The sequence below is a fragment of the Pararge aegeria genome, chromosome 3 (genome assembly GCF_905163445.1).
Source record: "Pararge aegeria chromosome 3, ilParAegt1.1, whole genome shotgun sequence".
NCBI lineage: Eukaryota > Metazoa > Arthropoda > Insecta > Lepidoptera > Nymphalidae > Pararge > Pararge aegeria.
The window spans coordinates 11,312,380-11,331,813 of record NC_053182.1 but is presented as its reverse complement, the minus strand read 5'-3'; the positions used below and the strand labels follow the sequence as shown (position 1 = coordinate 11,331,813).

Here is a 19,434-nt window from a genome sequence, read left to right as displayed (position 1 = left end):
GAGTCCGACCGCCGCCCGAGCACTCCTCTTTCCTTAGTATCCCGACATAAACGGCGCGCGCGCAAGGTACACAGCCGCCGCGCGCTCCGGGGCCATGGCGGTCCACGTACTTTGGTGAGCTAAGCTTTTATTTAAGCAAAATTTGCAAATTTCTTATTCATAATTTTTTTTTGTTTGCAATATATTTTCGTTAATGTTAAAAAATTAAGTGACATTTTCTTTCGAATTTATAATTTAGAAAATGCATTTAAAAAGATACGAATTTAAATTTATGTTTTTGTTTAATTTAAAAGTATTTGTTGTTTTAGGTTGGTGGCTGCTTTGGTTTCGATAAGTGTAGTGAGTCCGGTGAGTTATTTTACTTTACCATTAAAATTAGTCCATAGCGTTTAATTGAATAATAACTTTTTGTTAAAATTTTGCTGGAATGGGGCAACGCCGCGCGGGACGGCGAAAGGGCGTGCGAGCTGACTGGTCCGTCTGCTCAAATTCGTTCTTTTGCAATTTCTTCAAAATGCAGACTCGACCGGTCATTGTATAAAAGAACGCAGCTGTAAACAAAATAGTAAAATTATTGTAATAAAACATGTAATATTATTAACAATAAATACATTTCTTTAGATATATAATATCTTTCATAAAACGTATTCATACGTGTAACCGACAAAGTTTATCACTCGGATGTTATATTGTGTCGTCATTGCGCAAACCGTCTCTACAAAATAACACATACAAATAACATATAAATAAGAACAAAGCATCTCCATTAATATTATTTTTACGAAATATAATTAATCGTAACAAAATATAATTAATTTATGCGATAATGTTTGTTTTCAACGTTACTAGTGTATAATTCAATTATGTATTTCTTTTTTTTGTACTTAGGATAGTTTTGAAATTAGAATAGAGCTTATGCTCTTGCGCACATTTTGTAAAATAATTTAAAAGTGAATGTGAACATATATAAAATTTTAATATGTTACATTTCGTCTAATAAATAAATAATGAATTATTTAATTTGATTTATCGCAAGGTTTGTTAAACTTTACGTATTGCTTCAATAATAAATTAATCTTATCTATTTAATTCATGCGAAACTAAGTTTATCAGGCTCGCGAGTCTCTACATTGTTGCTACTTATTTTTAATAGCTAGGTCTTACGGCTGATATTGTGCCCCCAATCGTTATGAAATATAAAAAAATATCAAAATAGTTAAAGACAGATAGGTACGTACAATAATGTATGCTCCATATTAATGGGCTAAAGCTATGTTACTTTGAGTACGTATTTAAAGTTTTTTAAATTATTATAAAATTACCTATTACCTACAGTGAATTTGGTATTGCAATTTGTATGGAATGAATATATATTAAGAATTAATATATAAAAGAATACCTCTGATTTCGTGTTTATTTAGATTTAAAAACTTAACCATAAACTTAACTTAACCTTTCTAAAACCGGACTAAAAATGTAAAATTAAATTAAATACTAAATTCTGACAAGGATCGGTTGTTTGGCTAAGCCGTGCATAGGTATTAAAGTTAGTATTTTTAATACCATAAAAACAGTTTCCGGGACATATTGTACATATTATAGTATCCTAAGTCCATCTCCAGCGTTCAAACTGCCTCTATGCATGATTATATCAAGATCGGTGCAGTGTACAAAAAAACGAAATGAAACACTTTCGCATTTATAATTAGAGTAACTTTTTTACGGGCGTAAATTATTTGGAATTTGTCGATCAATTCGGGTTGTCCTTTCTAAAAATTATTATTTTTTTCCTTCGGGTTTTTTTTTCTGTTTTCCTTCCTTTTCTGCACAGCGTACAGCTGCTGTGCAGTTTTAATACGTAGCTGTAAGCTGTAAGCTGCTAAAGATAAATTAATTTTCCTGCGAGATTACTTAAAACCTAAATAAATGCGGAAGAAGTTGCGGGTAAACAGCTAGTTTTTTATATACTACTAGCTAGTTTCTAGGTTAGGTTCGCGTTTGTTTTTTTTAAAGCACATTCTAAGTTGTGTATTCTCGTAGAATATAATCGCGTTTAGTTTTTAAAAATTAAGTGTAACTCTTAAAACATTTATAAAGAAACTACCTGTTGCCCGCGACTTCGTCTGCGTTTGATTTGGTTTTTATCGTATTCAGTATTGCTAAGCCTTAAATGAGTACATGTGACTGTCAATTAATTATAGACAAACAATTTGCAATAAAATAAAATTGCGAATATAATTAAATATCTAAGCTATCCTATCTCTTAAGTTGGAGCAGATTGCTCACGGTGTGCCAATTTAATTTAAAATCGGTTAAGTAGTTTAGGAGTCCATCGCGGACAAACATCGTGACAGGAGATTTATATATATTAAGATGGTGAAACCTATTTCTATGAAAAATTTCACAAAGATAGGTTAAGCGGTCAAGCCAATACATACCTACTTACTTTACTTTCCAGCTTTGCCGGGACTAGTATTATACTATGTCCATCTCCAGGATGCAAGCTAGATGTATGCTAAATTTCATAAAGATCGATTGAACGTTTGAACCAATAACAATAATAGGTAACAAACAAACAAAAATACACATGTTCGGATTTATAATATTATTAGTAGGTATAGATGTAGAGTATCCTTATAGTACAATAGTTTTATTTGCTCAACTCAATGTGGATTGTACCTATTTAGGTTTATTAGAATACCGAATTTTAAAACAAAGATATGTTTAGTTTGCAATTTACTAGTGGATGCAAGCTAATTTGTATGCGTAGAATTTCTTATATCCCGAGAGATTGAGAATTTTTCCCGCAGTGCCTTTGCCTAACACCAAAAAGTAAGCTGCAGGCAAATAAAGCAAATAAAAGTCAAAATAACATAGATTTTACCCGTACATTTATATATATAGTATAACCGTATAGTTATACCCGTATACATTCGGTGGTAGAACTTTTAAAACCGTGTAACAAATACTTTTAATTTTTAAACGAAGGCCAAAATAGACCTATTTTTGAAGATATAGCTTAAAAGATCTTTTGAAATGTTACGGACTTTAATACAAACATTCATTTTTTATTTCAACCGTTTGGAGATTTTTTTTTAAATAGGTGTACCTATTTCTATTATATTTTTTTTGAAAAGCCCAAATACTTTACAATTTTCAGGGATATATTATAAAATTAAAGACTTTCATGAATACTTTTTACCATTTCAGGGATAGAAATAAAAAAACTACGTTTCTTAGTACATCCATAGCCTGCTCAAGAATATTATCATAAAAAATTGAAATTTCTATTTCTATGTTGATCCGTTTGAACTGTATGTCAGTCAGTTCTCCTGCAAAGCCTTTTGTAGGTAATAATAGATTATTGAAAGTATACTGTTTACTAAACGACTTTGATAATCATTGAGAGTGATTTGAATTGGAATTAGCCGTCTCGGATAATCTTCATAAAAATTTTAAACAATCATACGGTAAGGCCTTTCTGAAATATCGGTTCAGATTAGACGGAGATTTGGTGTAACATTGCCAAAAAAAAACTCTCTTTACGAATTCGGTTGAACACAAATATTCAAGATTCATTAAATGATGAATCGCGCTGGTGAAACAGATACCATATTGCAATGTCGTTGTACTGCGTAACTAACATACCGCGTAAATAAACTTTTTTGCTAATTTTATATATATATTTTATAGGAGGGCTCTGGGCTAGCCACTCAAATTACAAACAAAGAAAAATTTCGGTATGATTAGTAATTAGAAGCTAATTTAGGTACATAAGGTCGGTATTTCAATATATAGATGCCTACGTACAGCAGAAATTATCTGCTATAAGATAGATATATAAGTGTTAAATAAGGCTTTGTACGTACTCATGCCGTTTAAATGAAATGAAGGATAAAATTAAATGTTTAGGTTACGATAAAAAATGTCGTCGAATATTTAAACTATCGAGTATTGTATGTGGCTACTAGCAAAGGTATCATTTTACAAACTAAATGCATTCAAAGCAAAATATCGGGTGTCTACTTAAACACTATTTGGAACATAATAATATCATAATGCCAAACTATATTGATACATATAGGTAGGTACTTACTTAGGTTAAATAAGGTTTTACTTATTTAAGGTTACAATGTCTAAGTAAGCTTATAATATTATGAAAAAGTTAGTTAAATCATAAATTACTAACCTACTGACAAAGACGTCCCGCTAAGCGATTTAGCGTTCCGTTACGATGTCGCGTAGAAACCGATTAAGGGTATGGGTTTAATGTAACTGCCATACTCGCTAACAGATTAAACCGCTACCATCTTAGACAGCATTAACTTTACCACCAGGTGAGATTTCAGTCAAGGGCTAGCTTGTAGTGGAAAAAAAATCAGTTTCGAACAAAAAAATAAATTATTGTGCAAATTACTTTATAGATGACTGAGGCCCCCTAGGAAGCGATCACTTTATGTCCGAAATACATAAAAAAATAAACTTCCGAATTGGAGATTAATTTTTGACGGCCGATTGGCGCAGTTGGCAGCGACCCTGCTTTCTGAGTCCAAGGCCGTGGGTTCGATTCCCACAACTGGAAAATGTTTGTGTGAAGAATATGAATGTTTTTCAGTGTCTGGGTGTTTATATGTATATTATAAGTATTTATGTATATTATTCATAAAAATATTAATCAGTTATCTTAGCTTACCCATAGCACAAGCTACGCTTACTTTGGGACTAGATGGCGGTGTGTGTATTGTCGTAGAATATTTATATTTATATTTATTATATTTTTAAGGATGAAAAATACTAGATGTGTTTATACCCTTTTTGTCCCTACAGCAACAAGATGGAAACCCTTGGTCGGACTGGATGTCGCAGAATGAATATGAACCATATGTAGATGACAACACATATTACGGTTTGTCGAGGAGGCCGGACTTACCTATTTCGCCACCGCCCTCACAACCACCACAACCACAACAACCATCCCAAGCTCCACAGCGAGAATCTCCCAGTTTTGGTCAAAATTTTGCTGTTTATGACCCTGAAACCAGGAGGCGGACCACAGCATTTGACCGCAACTGCACGGCACCCGGTTGTTGTGTGCCTAAATGCTTCGCTGAAAAGGGTAACCGAGTAAGTATAATCTTTGTAATATGTATAATATGTATATAATAATTGTAATAATATATAATATGTTTATATTTCAACAACCCCCTTCGGCGCTGTGGTGAGCGCCATCTTAATAATTAGCGGGTCCCAGGAGTGCCTGCACAACGGTTTTATGCTTTGAATACGAATTTATGAATGAATGAATGAATACACTTTTATTGTACACCAAAGAAAAAAAAGTAGTTACAGAGATATAAATACATACATAGCAAGAGAGTACAATTTGGTGGCCTTATCGCTACATAGCGATTTCTTCCAAGCAACCAATGCGTAAAAGGAAAAAACAAAGAAAGGAGTAGAATTTATTTAAATTTTTCATAAAGTCCTAAACAATGCATGCAAAAACATGCTGTTTGTTTTATGTTTACTTAAGATTGTTTTAATGATAAAAAATAAATAATATCATATGCCTAAAAAATTATGATTAAAAAGCACCGTCGATTTTTTAAATTAATTTCTGCATAAAATATTCGTTATTGTGGCTTATTTATAATTAAATAGCGACCCGTATCCGTGCAAAGCCGGGAGATATGAATTTGGAAATCGTTATTTTAATATTAAAAACTACTTTTTGTGACTTAACTACCAAAGTTAGAAATATACCTACTGTCGCTGCCTTTTTTTTACATCTCTTATCGTTCGTAGAAGGGTTTTAAGAAACTTTGTGTTATTTATCGGTTGAATATATAGCCAATGCCACTCACAAATAATGTTGTATTCTCAATGTAAAATAATTTTTAAAATAGATTTAGTAGATCCAGAGGCTACCCCCTTATCAGTGGCATGCATAGAGGGTATGTTCAGGGTATGCAGATTATATAAAATGAAGAAAATCTCCAGTATGAGTTACAAATACTTGAGGGTAGGCTTTTTATAACTCTTGCAATGCCTATCCTTAAGTTTTTTATAACTCGCACTGGAGATTTTCTTCATTTTATATCGTCTGCATACCCTCTATGCACGCCACTGCCCCTTATACAACCTCACAAATTTTACCTCTTTATGATATTAGTATAGATAGTTATATATAGAAATTATTGACATATGATTGACTAGGTCTTTAAAGTCAATAATAAGCGCTTTTTCTTCTGGCTCTATTTACAAAAAGGTCCCTTAACTACAAGCTGAAATCTTATTATTACTTAAAATAAAATGTTATTTACTGACAACATACCGAAATATGTTATATGTTTATAAATTTCCCTTTCCCCGCAGGGATTTCCTGGTTCACCTGGACCACAAGGGCCGCAAGGTCTTCCGGGTCATGAAGGAATAGAAGGACCACAAGGTCCAAAAGGTCAGAAAGGTCATATGGGTCCACAAGGTCCTAGGGGCCCAAAGGGTGAGCGAGGAAAACAAGGCTCACAAGGTTTTATCGGACGAACGGGTCCCCCGGGTCCCCAGGGTGAACAAGGCGTTCCTGGAATACCTGGCAGAGACGGATGTAACGGCACAGATGTAAGTAACAACCTTGTGTTCGTTTAAGTTGGCCAAACTAATCATTAGAATAAGTAGACTAATCTGAACACGGGGCGTATACGTACACACTGTACCTACAGGATGTGATTAAGTTATATGAGCATCTACGCAAACGCAACTTGAATTGAATTACTAATAGAAGTACCAACTATACACACAGTGTATATATTGTACTTCAGGTAAGAAAGTCCGTATTGTAGTGGTAAAGGTACAGGCTGTTTTGTAAGCTTTTAATGAAGCGAACACTGAAGAGGGTTAACTCAAGCAAAAATGAGTATCACGGCGCAACTGTTATAAGCATAGGTTGCTCGCAACTATGTACAATTTCTAAAATGTAATTTTATGTTACACATTCAAGATGGCATACATGCATCCCGCATTTATCCCCAAACGGGGGTTGATTAAAATAGTATATGTCACCGTCTAATGCGTGTGACTAGTTCAGCCATCACGGTTAAACTAGAACAAAGAAATTTTATGGGAAAAATGTCAAAGTAAATTATTTTAAAACGCCGCGTCCGTGTCGTAAAGATTTTTATAATTGACCTCTCATCCTGTATCTTTACGTGTTTTCGTAGAAAACTTTATTTATAGAAGATATGATTTTCAGGGAGAACCAGGTTTCATAGGGCCTAAAGGATCACAAGGACCTCGAGGTATTCCTGGATCAAAAGGTGACAGAGGTGATAAAGGAGAACCAGCTCATATCGGACGGTTTTCTAAAGGGCAAAAGGGAGAACCAGGCGCTGATGGTATGCAAGGCCCTCAGGGACCAGTAGGTCCAACGGGACCTCCGGGATTAGTTGGACCTAAAGGAAATACTGGACCATTGGTGAGACTTTATCAAATTATACCTATTATACTAGCTAGCAATCAATGAGGCTGTTAACTTTAACGTTTATAATATTAGTAAGATACATAATATATATAGATATATATACTAGCGGACCCCAACGCCATCTGTCGGGCTGATTTGTGAATCTTAACCATCCAGGGTGCCAAACAAACGCTTACTAAAAAAATCATTCAAATCGGTCCAGCCGTTTAGGAGGAGTTCAGTGACATACACACGCACACAAGAAATATATATGTAAAGATATATATATCTTACTAATATTTATATATATTTATACGATATATCAAATACCAGGGATTTCGAGAAAACACACACAGGCCTGCTCTCTCAAAAGGAAGTGGGGTTTGATCCTCCTGGCTGCGCTAATACGGGTTGGTAGGCTAAATTTAGTAAGATAATAAAGTCGTATTTGTTTCCCAAACAACGAATTATCAACATATTTTGATAGCCGACATTTTTGGAGGGCACCCTATAACCGATACTAAACCCAAACCTGCAATGATACTTTTTTATCCCAAAATCCAGCTCAGTTCTTTTGGGAGAGGGGATGAAAGTATTTGACGATTTATCACTCTCTGTCAAATGTTAAGCGATTTAAATAATTCTTTTTGTACTTGATAGGTTATACTATCACTACTTGTTAAGATTATATTACTATAGAGGTACATACATTTATATATATATAAATTATATGTTTATTTTATTATATATATTATTTATTTTATTAATACTTATGTGTTATGTTTATGTTATAATAAAGTATAGTTTGTTGTATTTATTTCTAATTTAGTTTTCTGTATTTAACTTTTTTATTTTTTTGTTTTTCTGGTGTATTTCTTGTATTGTTTCTAATTTTGTGCAATAAAGTATTCTTTATAAAATAAAATAAATACTATTAGTTTAGATTTGCCCAAATTTAGTCTATATTTTATAGCTGTACTTTTTTAGCTTGATTCTATTGTTACTTATATAAGTTTAAAATATCAAAATGTGGTCAGCGCATGGCTACGCATTTCTGTGGTGTCACCTGGTACAAGGTGCCAACTGTAAATCAGCGCTGTATGCTTCCACTATGCATGCAGAACAATGCTGAGCTGACCTTTGTCTAGGTTGTTGTGTTTAATTTGTATCTGAATTCCAGGGTCCCTTTGGACTTAAAGGTGACAAAGGAGCTAAAGGACCTGAAGGGCAATCAATTCAAGGAGATAAAGGAGATAGGGGAGACAGGGGTGATCGAGGCCAACCTTGTCCAACAATGACATTACCTTCTACAGATAGTAAAGGTGCAATTAAAGGAATTCAAGGGGATATGGGATACAAAGGAGATAAGGGGGAACCGGGTAGAATGGGTGAAAAAGGTGAGACTGGACCAATGGGAGAACCAGGATTATCTGGGCTAATGGGTATTAAAGGAGAAAAAGGCATAAGAGGAAATCCAGGGGAAAGAGTAAGTATTTATTATCTTTCACATAAGCATTCATAAGCATTCTGACCTGCCTACTTCTCAAAGACGAACAATCTAGGAAGGTTTTTTTAGCAAGTATGAGAAAATTCCTAAAATAAATACTTTACATATTGAGTAATTTATCAGTGCTACCTTTGTGTTTCATTTAATATGCAAAAGTAAAAAAAAATACTCCTGCTTTATAAAACACGGTTAATAACACAAAAAGTTTGATATACATATCTAATATCGTTAGTAAAATACATAAGTGAAGGTTACAAAGAAATCTCTAGCAGACACTCTAGCCAAAGTTTTTTTATACAATATTATTTTACTAGTAGGTAAGTAGTAGTGCGCGAAGTCCAAGTGCGCGAGTTTTACTCGCATGGTTTTACTCGTTGGTTATTATCTTAGTCTTTATTTCTTAAAAACAGGGACGAGATGGAATGTATGGTGCTGCTGGACTAATGGGACAAAAAGGTGACAGAGGAGAAGTCGGTTTGGCGGGTCTACCTGGCAGACCAGGATTAAAAGGAGAACGCGGAAGAGATGGAGCACCCGGTCGTATAGGCTTAAAAGGCGTGCCTGGTCTCCCTGGTGGCCGAACAGGATCAAGTGGACCTCCGGGCCCCCAAGGACCAAGAGGTTATCCGGGGCCCGCCGGTCCACAGGGATCAGATGGAAGGGCTGGTGAGGGAGGACAGCCAGGGCCTATGGGACAACGTGGTGGTCAAGGTGAACCTGGAACACCAGGTATTGAAGGTCCGTCTGGTCCAAAAGGAGAAAAGGGAGAATCTGGTCTTAACGGTTTGCCTGGTGAAGTTGGGCTGAGAGGCTACGATGGACCCACTGGGCCGCCAGGGCCTAGGGGCCCAAAAGGAGATGATGGTTTTTCCATACCTGTAAGTATATTATAATTCAAAATAATTAATAACATTATAAAACTATTAGCCGATTCACCCGGTGCCGGTACCATACGTAATACGTACCGGATATCGTATAGTTATGTTATAAACACAGAATACAGAAAACCTGAACACGACTTATTTTGAAGCTACAGAAACCACTCCAGGTTCTCAAACAAACGGTTAATGACTTGATATTATTTAGGACTTGTCGGTAATTATTTTACCTCTAATGTTCACCATAAATTGGGAAAATGGGATAAAAAAATCTGACCTAGCAACATTCCGCGAGTGTAAAGTGGGATGTGCGCGTGGAGTTTTCACTGTATTGGACACAATGCACTTCAAACAATAATGGCTGAATGAGGAACAGTGTGTTCTTAATTCAATAGTTATCAAATATATTAAACTTAGGTAATAATAGCAAGTGAGACATTTTGTATAAAAAAAGATAATTTCAGGGAGATAAAGGAAACAGTGGTATGCCAGGCCTCCCCGGATATCAAGGTCAGAAGGGCGAAAGGGGATATCAAGGCTTACGAGGTGTTCCCGGAAATTCTACGTTAGGTACACCTGGAATGCCAGGTGAAATGGGACCGGCGGGAGAAAAAGGTGAAAAAGGAAATCCAGGTCATGATGGTATACCCGGCTCCTCGGGCCCCAAAGGAGATATTGGTGGACGATGTAACGAATGTTGGCCTGGTGTTCCCGGGGAAAAGGGAGAACGCGGCTCAGACGGACTTACCGGAGAACGTGGAGAACGTGGTCCCCAAGGGCCGGTTGGACTTCGTGGTGAAAGAGGGTCTGATGGTATAAATGGTCAGCCTGGATCAGCTGGTTCACCGGTATGTATTTTGCACGGTACATGACGATCAAGACCAACGGTGGAAAGTCAAAGGGGTCAAGCATCGAAATTCACATTTTTTCATGTATTAATAATGCCGATTTAATTAATTTATATTTAATACAAAATATCTCGGAACCATAGATATCATATCTTACATAGCTACACAGGGATTAGACACTGCCGCGATTAATTAATGCAGTAGTAGGTCTTGAATTTATAATTTTTTTTTATTTGAATTAGAAGTTTTTATTATATTTAAAAAAAATACTCATTGACAATACAAAAAATTGGTATCTTTAACGCGTTAAAAACAGCATTATTGCATTTTGTGTTCCGGACCAAAGGAGGTGGTTTCCGGAGTAATTACAGGCACCTGAGGCTTGACATAGGGCAGCAATTTTAATTTAAGAATAATAATCAACAAGCAAAGGCTAATCAGAAACGCCCTTCAAGAAATAGGCTTCATAAAAAAAGATTTAAAAATGAGATTTCGAGTATTAATACTCGAAATCTCATTTTTTAGATAAAGAAGATAAGATCAAGAAAAAACGTTTTAAATACAAAATAACGAATAAATACAAGCTCCAAGTCTTATGTGTTTTAAAGTGGTCATATGTGTTATGTGTTTTAAAAAAGCTTTTTATCCCGGCAGTAACTGACAAGGGTTTCCATCAACTTGAATTCTTTTGCCTTTCTACCATTGAATCGTCCGTATGATATAATGAATCTTTTGGTGGCTATGAATTTAATGGCTATTTACTTGCTTTATTTTTTGAGTAGTTGACCACCGGTTGCCTTTCTAGCAGCAATGGTTCAACAGAAAAATCTATACGGTCTTATATAATTTCTTAATAAGCAACACCCCAAACAAATCTTCCAAAACATGCATGCATGAATCTACATTATTGTGGTTTGTCCTTAGGATTACTTAGTATGTACCATCAATTTTAAGTACTTACTGATCAGACTGAAATTCTGACGCCATTTACAACATATTTTTCGTTTGTCTCTCATAAATTTATCGATTACAATCGGGTAATAAATTACATTTTTGGCTAAAGCTGTTTGTCTTCAAAGTTTTGCATGATTTTAAGCCTTAATTAAACCGAATGGGCAGCACGAACAGTTTCTTAAATGCTTATTTTATTATATCCTTCTGCGGAAATAGTTTTCCGGAAATTTGTTTAGTTGTAATAAATAATAAACATGTTTCTAGGATATAAAGTAACATATGACTAACTCTAGAAATATAAATAATATGTCAATTCCTCACAAAATCATTGTGTTAAGATCCTGCGGGGAAAACGTAGCATGCTTAGCTTCTAACGAGTTTTGTCAATGATAATTACGAGTAATGGGTCGAAAGTAACATGGTTCTTAGCATTGGCATTATTAGCAACTGACATTACCATTATTAGTAATTTGAGTTAATAAGTAATATTTCATTTAGGGTGAGCGAGGCGAAGAGGGGCCAATGGGACCAGAAGGAGAAAGGGGTGCAAATGCAATTATACCTTCGAATTTAGTAAAGGGTCCCCCAGGCGAAAGAGGTAAACAAGGAGAAAAAGGTCCTATGGGTCCGAAAGGAGAAAGAGGGCTTACTGGCCCAACTGGAGATCGTGGTCTCAGCGGTATGCCTGGTCAGAAAGGCGATAAAGGTAGACTGGGGTCACCCGGTTTGGAAGGTATACCTGGATCTGATGGTACACCTGGCACACCGGGGACAAAGGGGACGTCCGTAAAAGGAGAGAAGGGTGAAATAGGTGATGATGGGCTGAAAGGCGATAAGGGATATGAAGGAAAGGCCGGTCTAAAAGGTGAACCAGGACAATGCCCTCTAGAATTAAAAGTCCGTACAAAAGGGGACAAAGGAAATCCTGGAGCAGCTGGCCCTCAAGGACCTATGGGTATGATTTTTATGTTAAAACATTCCGATTTTTTATGACAATATTTTATGACGGTTTTTTATTTTAAATGGTTTTACTTTGTCGGAGCCAATTATTACATTTTGCATAAGTTTTGATGCGGCAAATCGGTTTTTCCCCCCATAAATAATGTTTCATTTTCAATTTTCATTTTAATATCGGTGTTATTTTTAATAATTTTTTTTTTTCTTCAGGTATGCCTGGTCAAAAGGGTGATCAAGGTCTTATAGGTCTAACTGGAGAAAAGGGGCAGAAAGGAATTCCTGGACGGGCAGGCCAAGTTGGACCAAGAGGTCCACCTGGTCCTAAAGGTGACAGAGGAGATCTGGGGTCAATGGGATTCCCAGGAACTACAGGCGCTGCAGGGCCAAGGGGTTTTCCAGGTATGCCTGGTTCTAAAGGTGATAGAGGTGAAATAGGACCATCTATGCCAGGGCCACAAGGTCCCGGTGGATTAAAAGGCGATAAAGGGGATATGGGACCTAGAGGTATACCTGGAATCCCAGGCAATGATGGTGCTCCAGGCCCTAAGGGTATAATTGGAGAAAAGGGAGAGATGGGCTTTGTAGGACAGCGGGGTCTTCCTGGCCTTCAAGGCTTAAAAGGTGAACCGGGTCCAATCGGCCCTCATGGATTACCAGGATCGCCTGGTTTACCTGGACAAGATGGACCAAAAGGACAACCTGGTTACCGAGGATTACCTGGTAAACAAGGAGTTATTGGGTTACCTGGACTTAAGGGTCAACCAGGGGTACAAGGACCAAATGGTCTAAGAGGCTTCCCAGGACCTCGAGGAAGTCCGGGATTAGCAGGACAGACTGGAGTTGACGGTAGCCCAGGTGAAAGGGGCGAAAAAGGAGAGAGAGGCTATCCTGGACAGCTTGGGGAACGTGGTTTCGATGGCCCAATAGGACCAGCAGGCATAGCTGGATTAAAAGGTGATCAAGGTTCACAAGGTCCACGTGGCCCCCCTGGCAGAGAAGGTTTACCCGGAGATAAAGGAAATATGGGGCCACGAGGTCCAACAGGACCAAAAGGAGAACTTGGCTTTACAGGGGAAAAGGGTCAAAAAGGAGAACGTGGGCTCGAGGGCTTCAGAGGGTTAGATGGTATGCCTGGTAAGACTGGTGAAAAGGGAGATAGAGGTGAATACGGTCAACCAGGATATGGGATGCCTGGTGGACCTGGTCCGAAAGGAGATGCAGGTCAACCTGGGTTTAATGGAGAGAAAGGTGATATGGGACCTAAGGGCGACAGAGGTTTGCCGGGTCCACCTGGACCAAAAGGTGAGAGAGGTTTTAACGGAGATTCTGGTCTACCAGGCAACCCTGGATTAGATGGGAGGCCGGGTGTAGCTGGCGAGATTGGGCTTACTGGTATTGAAGGTGAAAAGGGTGAACGAGGTGAAAGAGGTTTCCCTGGACGTGATGGCTTAGATGGATTGAAAGGTGATTCAGGGCCACCAGGTCCTCCAGGTTTATTCGGAGCTATTGGATATACTGGACCTAAAGGAGATCGAGGATTACCAGGTCTATCTATAAATATCAAAGGAGAAAGAGGTGATATCGGACCTCCTGGTATATCAGGACTTCAAGGTGATAAAGGTGATAAGGGCAATGAAGGACTGCAAGGTATACAAGGGGAAAAAGGAGACCGTGGCTTTAGTGGTATTAAAGGGGACATTGGTAGAACTGGTCAGCTTGGGATGAAAGGTAACTATGTATTGCTTTTTATTTGCTACTTCATATTCTGCCAATCGTATCTGACAATTCGGCCTTTAATACAAAAAGTTACGGACATATTAGGTTGGGCAAAAAGTTTCTTTGCATTTTTGCAAATGGTTCGGTTTTATTACGTCGTAATAAAGAATCACAAATGATTCATTAGGTTTCTTTCAGTGAGCTCGTGAAGTACCCAAATATCCGCCTTTTTTGTGTTTCCAGTTTTTTTCAAATGCGCCAAAACTGTTTTGTGGTCAATTCCTAGTTCTTCAGCTACGTTGTAACCACACCACAGCATTTAAAAAATTGCATCTATTTTATCCGTAAGAACGACCAGAGTGACGTGCATCTTTACATCAAAATTTCCGGATTGAAAACGCTTAAACCAAATTTGTGCTACGCTGATCTAGGTCCGTAAACAAACGCAAATTTTTTTCGTGGCTTGCGTTGCATTTTTACCTTTTTTGTAGTAAAATTTTGAAATGTATCGAATTTCTTTATTATATTCACTCATCTTCACAGTAGGAAAAACAAATAAAACTCACACATTTTCCTAATTTGAATTTGGAATTATCTTCTATAACATTTAAACTTTTAATGATACCAAAACCAGCCAGATATAGTGTAGCTAAAGTGATTCTGTTACAAGTTCATACATACTATAATGCGAAAAGACGTTTTCCCCAACCAATTAATACAGTCTTTCAGCAGTATGGATTATTTAATAATAAAATAATAATACGAATTATTACTTCATTTCAGTAAGGCAAATAAACTTTCGTATTCATAGTAAGTTTTTCTGTTGTAAGTTGAAAGGAAGAGAATACAAGAAATAACATTTATTAGCCGTGACATATTTCCATTTGATAGGGGATTGATTTAATTGTTTTTTAACGACAGGATATAACTGAAATCATTTAAAGTAGGTTTTTTGATAAACGACAGGATATGACTGAAATCATTTAAAGTAGGTTTTTTGATAAAGCAGCATTTTTCAGATAGATCCCAAAACAAATTAATTCTAAAATTGCTACGGTAACAGAATATCAGTATGTGTTTGAATTGTTAAATTTGTAAAATTATTCACTATTTACGACAAATACTAATAAAAAGATTGTTTATTTAATTTTAGGTGATAGAGGTCCAGCTGGCCCTGGTGGCATTCCCGGTCTTACTATTAAAGGTGAAAAGGGTTTACCTGGATTATCTGGAAAGCATGGTAGACCAGGATTACCAGGTGCCACTGGAGAAAAAGGAGACCAAGGTTTGACAGGCCTTCCAGGAATAACGGGACTACCAGGAATACCGGGATTCCCAGGAGATAAAGGAGAAAAAGGTGACCTGGGACGAGAAGGAATTGCGGGATCACCCGGTATGGATGGAAGCGAGGGTTTGCCTGGATTGCCTGGTGTAATGGGCAATCCAGGTGAAAAGGGTGACAAAGGGGCTACAGGTTTTGGGTTACCTGGTTCTAAGGGAGAACCAGGTCCTCCGGGTATTAATGGTGCACAAGGACTAAAGGGTGATAAAGGACTCCGTGGTTTTGATGGTCTTATAGGGCAACCAGGTGAAAAGGGTGACCAAGGTTACAAAGGAGATCAAGGCTACCCAGGGCGTATGGGTTTACCAGGTTTGGTAGGTCCGAAAGGAGACAAAGGTGAAACAGCTGCTATTGTTACTGGTGAGAAAGGAGAGCAAGGACCTCGGGGTCCACCCGGCTTAAACGGACTTGCAGGACGTGACGGTCCCCCAGGTGCTAGGGGTTTAGACGGTACACCGGGTATGAAGGGCGATGAAGGATTACCAGGGCCAATTGGACCACCAGGTCCACCTGGACCTCGGGGCCTACAAGGTTTAGTAGGTGAAAGAGGTGAAATAGGACTTACTGGGCAACAAGGTTTACCTGGTAATCCTGGAACACCTTGTACTAATACAGATTACCTCACCGGAATTTTGTTAGTTCGGCACAGTCAAACTAGCATAATACCAAAATGTGAAGCCGGACATGTCAAGTTGTGGGATGGTTATTCTCTACTCTACATTGATGGCGATGAAAAATCTCATAATCAAGATTTAGGCTTCGCAGGTTCATGTGTCAGACAATTTAGCACTATGCCTTTCTTGTTTTGCGATATTAACGATGTATGCCATTATGCTAGTCGAAATGATCGGAGTTATTGGTTAACAACAAACCTACCGGTTCTTATGATGCCAGCAGTAGGAAATCAAATTGCCCAATACATTTCAAGATGTGTAGTATGCGAAGCTCCAGCTAACGTTATAGCAGTCCACAGTCAAACTCTAGATACACCAAGTTGTCCTCAAGGATGGAATTCATTATGGATTGGATATAGTTTTGCTATGGTAAGTTTATTTTTTATATCTACCCCGCTAGTGGATCTAGACCTCATATTTTTTGGGGAGAAAGTCTTGAGTCAAGTAGCAGAAAAGTTCATACCTAAATCAATTGAAGGGCAGCTCCGGCCTCCTCTCTTTAAAATGTTATGCCCACCACTTTACTCGAATGCTTACTAAAACATAGTCTGTGCCGTAGTCAAGTCGGTTAAGTCAATGATCGATTGAATTATTTTTTTCTCAAATTTACTATAGCATTACGTCTTTAAAAATTAATAAGCGTGCCAAATATCTATATCTATACTTTCTGTACATTTAATATATTTTGAAAATTTTGACCGGGGGATGCTTCATAATCGATACTGAGTCCAAAACAGATTTTTATTTAATTTTTGTCTGTCTGTCTGTCTATCCGGGCATCACGTGAAAACTACTGAACGGCTTCAAATAAAACTTGGTATAGTGGTAGTTTATATTCCGGGTCAACATATAGGCTACTTTTTATCCCGATAAACAATAAGTTTCCTCCAGGAAAAGGGATGAAAACTTTTATCAATTTTACTTAATATCTCTGTTAAATTTGCACCGATTTTAATCATTCTTTTTTTATTTGAAAGTGTATACTATCAAGCATGTATGGTCTTATTTTAATAAGGATCTGATAAATATTGTCGGAGATAAAGAACATCAACAACAACTCTTCACAAATAACTGTCAGTCGCAAGGCGTATGGGACATCCTACTAATATTATAAATGCGAAAGATTGTGAGGATGGATGTATGGATGGATGTATGTATCAACTAAAATACCACGTAAAATAATAGTAGGTACATAGCTACCCACAATGATTATGATGTTAGCATTAGATATATTCTAGCTTCTCGATTGACTCATGCGCTGACGAATTCGCGGGGGTCCGCTAATATAAAGAAATTATAATGCGACTGTTTTAGGCAGTATAGTCTTTTCTTATAATACCTATACATTTATATGTTTGTTATTGAATATGATCTAAAGAGAAACTATACAAAATTATCTGCTAATATATAATAAGATTTTAACTAATTTGTCGTCGTTGTTAATCATACATAAAAATGTTATCCCTTATTTGATGTCGTTAACTGTTAATCAAACTTTTCAGCATATTGGAGCCGGTGGCCAAGGTGGTGGACAGGCGTTAGCTAGTCCTGGTTCGTGTCTTGAAGACTTCCGAGCAACACCATTCATTGAATGTAACGGCGAAGGTGGAACTTGTCATCACTTTACTAACGGACTTAGTTTCTGGCTTACAACTATAGATGACAACCAACAATTTGAGATGCCAGAACGTGATACTCTTAAACCTGGTCGCACCATGCAACGAGTGTCTCGATGTGCTGTGTGCATTAAAAATACAGGCAGTTCTCGCTAACACTACACGATATTGTTAGATTATTCTAATAGATAATACTCCAAATAATTATAATTTAGACCGCTGATGATTGGCAATGGTTTTGTTACCTTCCAAATACTTTAACTTAATTCAGTCTACACTTTTTTTACGACTGTAGTTATATTATTACAAACTTAAATGTCCTATTAAACTAGCCTTTTTTTTTTTGCTATACCTATTCAATTTGATAAAGTACTAGTACTTCACAGTTAATTCAAATTATAGTAAATACTATATATTACATACCTACCTACCTACTTAGCACCTACCTTTAAAAGTCAAACGTATTTTATGCGCGTTGATATTATGTATAGAAATTTAGTAAGTAACTAATTACGGAAGTATGTACCTAGTTAATTGAAACCAAAAACTTTACTAATAATAAATATTACGAAGTACTTATAAGCTACCCACTTAGATTTTTCAAATACTTCCCCAAAATTACATAATACCTACCAGAGTTAAATATGTAAAAAGTCCTTTTATACCTACTATTACTATTAAAAGAATTTTAGATTATTTACAGATATTTTGTATGTAGGTACTTATTAGGGCTATTTACAAACAGATATACCTTATACATACAAAACTACGTTTAAGTTTATTAGGCGTAGTTATTTCATATAACTTATGTTTACCTACCTATCTATCCTAATGTATTTTTACTAGTCACGCACAATACTTACATGCCTTTCTATTATACCTACCAATTCAAATGAATTTGCTATGCGTTGATAACATTCATTTATCCTTGTGTTGTGTTCAAAACAAAAGATGAAGTAATATTGTGTAGCTACCCTTAAGTATCGGTAAGCGAGAAAAATAAAGAAAGCAAAATCTTAATACTATTGTAATATTGTACTTAGTATGTCATTATTAAAAGCTTAAAACATTTTAATATTTAATATTAAATTGTGTAAATTGTATTATAATAAAATATACTTATATAAGGTAGGTACCTACAAAATATAATAATTAAGCTTGTATTCACAGAATGTAATAGGTTCCATCGGTATACCCAAGCACTGCCAAGATTGTAGATAGAAGATAGAATAATATTACATAGATAGATATTATATACATATTTTAAGTCATTTTAATAAATAATTTATAAAACATATGGATATTCAGGTTTTAATTTTTTTTTAATTAGCCTTTCATTATGGTTTACGGAGTATAAACAAAGAAACTTTTTAGAATATTAGGTAGGTAGTCAATAGCATCATCCTACAAAGTTTTGGTAGGAAAAGACATGTGACGAAATAAAAAATAATTTGGTAGTACATTGTCAGTTATTGCTTTATAGATA

The 19,434-nt window shown here is 36.3% G+C and overlaps 1 protein-coding gene across 1 annotated transcript; it reads left to right on the top strand.

Moving 5' to 3' along the window:
• Positions 1 to 22: 22 nt before the first annotated feature.
• LOC120637451 (collagen alpha-1(IV) chain) lies at positions 23 to 19,018 on the top strand. Its single transcript, XM_039909301.1, has 12 exons — positions 23 to 114; positions 309 to 348; positions 4,828 to 5,124; positions 6,376 to 6,618; positions 7,250 to 7,471; positions 8,637 to 8,942; positions 9,374 to 9,841; positions 10,306 to 10,689; positions 12,142 to 12,598; positions 12,811 to 14,328; positions 15,470 to 16,701; positions 17,835 to 19,018. The coding sequence occupies exons 1-12, from the start codon at positions 95 to 97 to the stop codon at positions 18,102 to 18,104; spliced, it is 5,457 nt and encodes a 1,818-aa protein (XP_039765235.1). The 5' UTR covers positions 23 to 94; the 3' UTR covers positions 18,105 to 19,018.
• Positions 19,019 to 19,434: the final 416 nt, after the last annotated feature.

Excerpts from the sequence above, each read along its gene's own strand:
- LOC120637451 (XM_039909301.1), top strand. The coding sequence starts at position 95 with ATGGCGGTCCACGTACTTTG. Across the intron at positions 349-4,827 it reads CGATAAGTGTAGTGAGTCCG|CAACAAGATGGAAACCCTTG; the intron begins GTGAGTTATTTT and ends TTGTCCCTACAG. Across the intron at positions 16,702-17,834 it reads TTGGATATAGTTTTGCTATG|CATATTGGAGCCGGTGGCCA; the intron begins GTAAGTTTATTT and ends CAAACTTTTCAG.